Source organism: Dioscorea cayenensis, chromosome 14 (assembly GCF_009730915.1).
Source record: "Dioscorea cayenensis subsp. rotundata cultivar TDr96_F1 chromosome 14, TDr96_F1_v2_PseudoChromosome.rev07_lg8_w22 25.fasta, whole genome shotgun sequence".
Classification (NCBI taxonomy): Eukaryota; Viridiplantae; Streptophyta; class Magnoliopsida; order Dioscoreales; family Dioscoreaceae; genus Dioscorea; species Dioscorea cayenensis.
This window is the reverse complement of record NC_052484.1, coordinates 8,481,227-8,486,495: the sequence shown is the minus strand read 5'-3', so window position 1 is coordinate 8,486,495 and position 5,269 is coordinate 8,481,227. Positions and strand designations below refer to the sequence as shown.

The window sequence follows — 5,269 nt, the reverse complement described above, 5'->3', positions numbered from 1 at the left end:
TTGTGTTTATTTTGGGCATGAATTTTCTTAAAGAAGTAAAGAAACAATTGTCAGACATTTGGTGAGATATTAATCATGGATGAAGCCTATCTTTGCTTTGTAATTAGGGTTTGTAAGTAGGATGGTGGTGTTGCAACTAAGCAACTGATGGCCTAAGGCATGGAGAGGTATATAGTAGTTATGCTTGAGTTGAAATCTGAGTTAGTGGTAGGGATTCTGAATGATGTGGCAAGAATTCTAAAAGAGTTTCAAGATGTCATACTTCTGGAGTTGCTCAAGAAATTCCTATCTTAGCAAGACACTAACCATCAAAACAATCTAATTATGAGAAGCAAGCTTCCAACTAGGGTAACTAATTACTATAGTATACTGGATGTTGGATATGTTAATGTTTGATTGAAGTATGTTGCTGTTGCTGATAGGAAGAAAAGATTGATAAGGCTGTGTTACTGTGAAGATTGACAGTGATTTTAGAGATTTCAGAATGGAATGTCTTCAGAGGGTAAAGTCATCTTTTCAGGTATCCAAAAGTCTGTTAAAACAGTTGGGTTTTGGCTGGAAACAAATCAAGGGCCGTGATTAAGTTTTTGTCTTTAATACTGTTTAAAGGAATGGTTTTGTGAAAATTCTTATTTTCAATATTTTCTTTATATGAAGCATGTTCTCTGAAAAAAATTCATTTATTACAATTCTGTGGAAAACTAAATATAATCACTATTCAAAATTAATAAACAAATACAACATCAAGAAGATGTTCGTCATAACCATTTGAAGTTGGCCTCCTGCATGAATAAATCCTTCCCTTCCACGTTTCTATATCAAGAATTAAAATCTTGATAGACCAAACTAAGACATTATTTTTTTTGTAGAGTTTAAGCTTAACACTTTTTAGGTCTATTTGTTCCTCTTTTACAACCCTCCACCCAAAGATATTTCCTTCTTCATATGAGGGTATTTAGTGGTCTTCAAATAAATTAAAAAAAATACTAATTCAAATAAATAAATAAAATACTAAATCAAAATTTAAACAATAAATATATTATCGGTTACTTTTGTAGCATTGTAGATGCAAAATTTCTTTTTTTTTCTCTAAAGATAATAAATCGCAAAACTTTAATTAAACTTGATGGAACCTATTGAAATGTATAAAATATTATTAAAATACATAAAGTAATTTAACATTAATTAATTAATTTAAAAGTCAACTACTCAATCTACATAAATTTCTATAACATCTATACATAATATTAATTCGGGAAAATTGGTTATGAACCCCTAAAAAATTCTATAATTGTATATTTACCCTTAGAAAAAACATAATTGCATATATACCCCTGAAAAATATAGATAATTGCGGATATGCCCCTGCTGTTAGATTCCGTTAACGGAAGTTAATTAACTTTATTAATTATAATTATCTTTTGCATTAAGATACACAAAATGACTAAAATAACCTTATACAACTTTACCAATAATATCTCATTTCTCATCTCTCTCTCTCTCTCTCTCTCTCTCTCTCTCCCCCATTCAGCTTGTCTCTTTCTCTTGGAAATTCGCAGGATGTCTCTCTCCCATTCATCCCTTCTCTTTCTCTTGGAAATTCACAGGAAGTTGAGGGCTCTTTTGATGTGTTTTGTGTGCAAGGTATGGAAAGTTTAAGCCTTTAGATCACTGGATCTGGTATTTCCTTTTCTTTTCCTTTTTTTCTTTTGTGTGTCTGTGTGTTGTGTGTGTTTTAAATTTTTGGTGATTTGATTTCTAATGTGCAGGATGCTCTAAGAATCTTACTTTGAATTTAAGTGCCTAACAAATCATTTGACTTTCGTAACTGATGAAGGTGTGTGATCTCATGAAGCAAAGAGCTAGTGAGGTAGGTAAATTTTATTTTTTAAAATTGCATGGTCTCTTAGAGTTGTATGTAGTCCAATCATCATGCCATTCAATTCTATCTACTATGGCATTTCATCTATATCTTTCTTTATGGATTTCCATGATGTCAGTATTCTTGCAAGACTATACTATCTAAAATGATAATATTCATTTTTTTAATATTTTAAATGTGTTAAATTCAAGCCTATACTTCTGCTAAACTCATTGTGTTAATATTTTAAATGTTGTAGAAGTGTCCATTTCATCTTTTTTTGACAGTTCACGTGGCCATCTTTATATGTTAATATTTATATGTAGTTTATAAATCCATATTCTTACATATTGAATTCAGATTATGCATAAAATTTGATTCTTTATACCAATCAATTCACAGCTAAATTCATAAAATTACTGCACATATTCATAGAATTTTTCTGGTAATTTTCATGTTTTCTTTGTTCTTGGTATTTTCTGGTAAATTACTACACATCTTTGTTTCTTGAATTATTGGTCCTTATTGGATGCAGTACCTTGGATGAGGTTTCTTTTACATGCTAAGATGATACCTTTGAAGAATTAAAGGGCTAGTTCCTGGTTCCTCCTCAGTTTACAACAATGTGGTATCAAAATAAAATTTTTGCTTTTTTTTGGTGAAATGTTTTCCTACTTTGTTTTAGGTTGTATGTTCTTTAACCAATTCCAACAATTTCCATTTCATGTGTGATAGTGTCAGCGAGTGTGTACAAGTTGACATTCAAGTATGGTGGATACTTCAAGGAAATTAAAGGCACTACAAGATTGAAGTATCATTTGGGAAAACAAAAATCAATTACTATAGATGCCGATTTATACAACAAAATGAATATGGAAGAAGATCTATCTCAATTCTACGAGTTGGGGTTGAATCAAATACCAATATTTTTGGAGTGTGTCAAGACAAAAGCGATCGAAGTCATTTGTTGAAATCATAAAGAGAAGAAGATCTCACCAACATGTTTAATGATTATAAGGACTTAAAGAAGTGTGAGATTTATGTAACATTGGTTGATGCAACACCATGTTCTGTACAGGAGGGTGGGCAAAGGGCGATAATTTAGAAGTAATGGATAGGGAGAGAAACTCAAAGTTGTGCTTCTAATGACGGACCTATTCCACTCAAGCAAGCAGATGATGCAAATCATGAAAAACATCAATATAGTGCATGAAGAAGATTGTGGTCAAGATGATGACTTGGTTGAGCAGATTGACAGTGAAACTAGCTATCATTCATTGTATAGCAGTGAATCAGGTGATGAATTAGGTGATGAATCAGGTGCTAAGGAAGACCAAATTCGATTGATGGTGAAAAACCCAAGTATAAAGATCGGCTCCTTGTTTGTTGATTGTTATCAATTCCGAAGGGCACTTGAACAATACTCCATCCTTAGGGAGTTTTCCATTAAGTACATCAAAAGTGATCGATCAAGAGTGGCGGCAAGGTGTGCAGATTATAAATGCTCTTGGAGGGTCCATGCATCGATTGTTCGAGAGCAAGGTGTATTCCAAGTAAGAACAATTATTATTTACTTATTGTTACTTAATTTTGCAATACACATTAACTAGCAATTAATATGCATTAATACCTTGTAGGTAAAAGACAATGCAAGATGAACACTCTTGTTGCTCAATAAACAAATGTGGGAATCAAATGGCTACCCAACATTGGATTGCAAGTAAGGTTTGTGATTGGCTTGACGAGGGAAGGTGATTTATCTGCCAAGGAGTTAAGAAGAAGCTTAATGAAAAGTATAATGTGGATCTACCATATCATCGGGTTTGGAGAGGGAAAAGAAGAAGCAATGTCTACCATACATGGTAATTGGGAGGATTCTTATCGAAGATCCACGATTTCAAGGATGAGTTGATGAGAAGGAATCATGGCGGTATAGTAAAAATTGACAAAGAATCAAAGGAGGGAAAATCACATTTCAAGAGGATGTTCATATGTCTAGGACCGTGCGATCGAAGAGGGTTTTTTTTTGGGATGTAGACCTTTCTTGGGACTTGATGGATGCCATCTCAAAGGTAAATATAAAGGAGTAATGGCAGCACTAGTGCTATTGATGGATGTAATCGACTCTTTCTAGTTGCTTATGGCATATTAGAGTCAGAAAACATTGAGTCACGGACATGGTTCTAATTAAATGGCTTATATGTGGTAATAGGTTTGCCTAATGGTTTGGTACTTGCATCGATAGGCGAGAGGGTCTTGAGGAAGCCATTTGCGAGGGGTTTATCCATCTCATGGAGCATAGAACATGTGTGAGGCACATGTACAAAAAAATTTCAAGAAGAAATTTCGTGGGGAAAGTCTACAAAGAAGCGTTTGGGTTCGTTTGCAAGATCATACAGCGTTAGAGGTTACAATACTGACTATTGAAGACATCAAATCAATTAATATCGAGCTTATAATTGGATAGAAGACTTGGGGAAGAAACCGGAGATATGGAGTAGATCACAGTTTAGTACTGTTTGCAAATGTGATTACATCACAAATAACATATCTGAGTCATTCAATGCATGGGTTGCAGAAGCCAGGGAAAGGCCTGTTTTGGATCTTTTAGACACAATCAGACAGAAGATAATGGTGACCATGGATAAAAGAAGAAGAATGGCAACAAAATGGAAGGATGATATTGTGCCATCTGTGAAGAAATATGTAAGGAACCTATCTAGAGGATTGGCAGCATATGAGGTACAACGTTGTAGTGATTCAAAGGCTGAGGTATCTTATAAAGGACAGAGGTGTGAGGTTCTGTTGGCTGATGGAATATGCAGTTGTAGAAAGTGGCAAGTCTCTGGAATACCTTGTGTACATGCTATGGCATTCATCTTCAGTATCAGAGGTGCAAAATGGGAAGAATATGTTGATTTATATTTTTCGGTGGAGAAAACTAGGGTTGCCTACAACTTGGAGATTGCTCCTATGCCTGACATTAACCAATGGACTTGTAATGGTCAATTGGATGGTTTACTTCCTCCATTGTCAAGGAGACCAGCTGGAAGACCGAAGAAAAATAGGATAAGGGCTGCAGATGAGATAAAATCAGGCAGACATAAATGTGCTAGGTGTGGTGGATTTGGTCATCAAGCAAGAACTTGTAAAGAGCCGGAACATTCAACAAATCCATCAACAAGTAGTTCCCAAGGAAGGTATTGAAAATTATATAAATGTTCTACTTTATTGATTTAAATTGTTTTTAATTTTGTTTGAAGTTTTGTAATCTATGTTAAAGTTGCCCTCTTGTTAATCAATTAGTTGTTTGTTGAGTTACTAATCAAGTTTAATTTAAAATTGTAGGGGAAGAGGCAAGCCTAGAAAAACTCCATGAGATAAAGAGATCCATGTTAAGGCAAACTT

At 34.0% G+C, this 5,269-nt stretch overlaps 1 protein-coding gene across 1 annotated transcript; it reads left to right on the top strand.

Moving 5' to 3' along the window:
• The first annotated feature begins 3,006 nt into the window (after nucleotides 1-3,006).
• LOC120276093 lies at nucleotides 3,007-5,068 on the top strand. The gene is made up of 2 exons (XM_039282826.1): nucleotides 3,007-3,181; nucleotides 4,329-5,068. Exons 1-2 carry the CDS (start codon nucleotides 3,007-3,009, stop codon nucleotides 5,066-5,068), a joined length of 915 nt encoding a protein of 304 aa, XP_039138760.1.
• The last annotated feature ends 201 nt before the right edge of the window (nucleotides 5,069-5,269 follow it).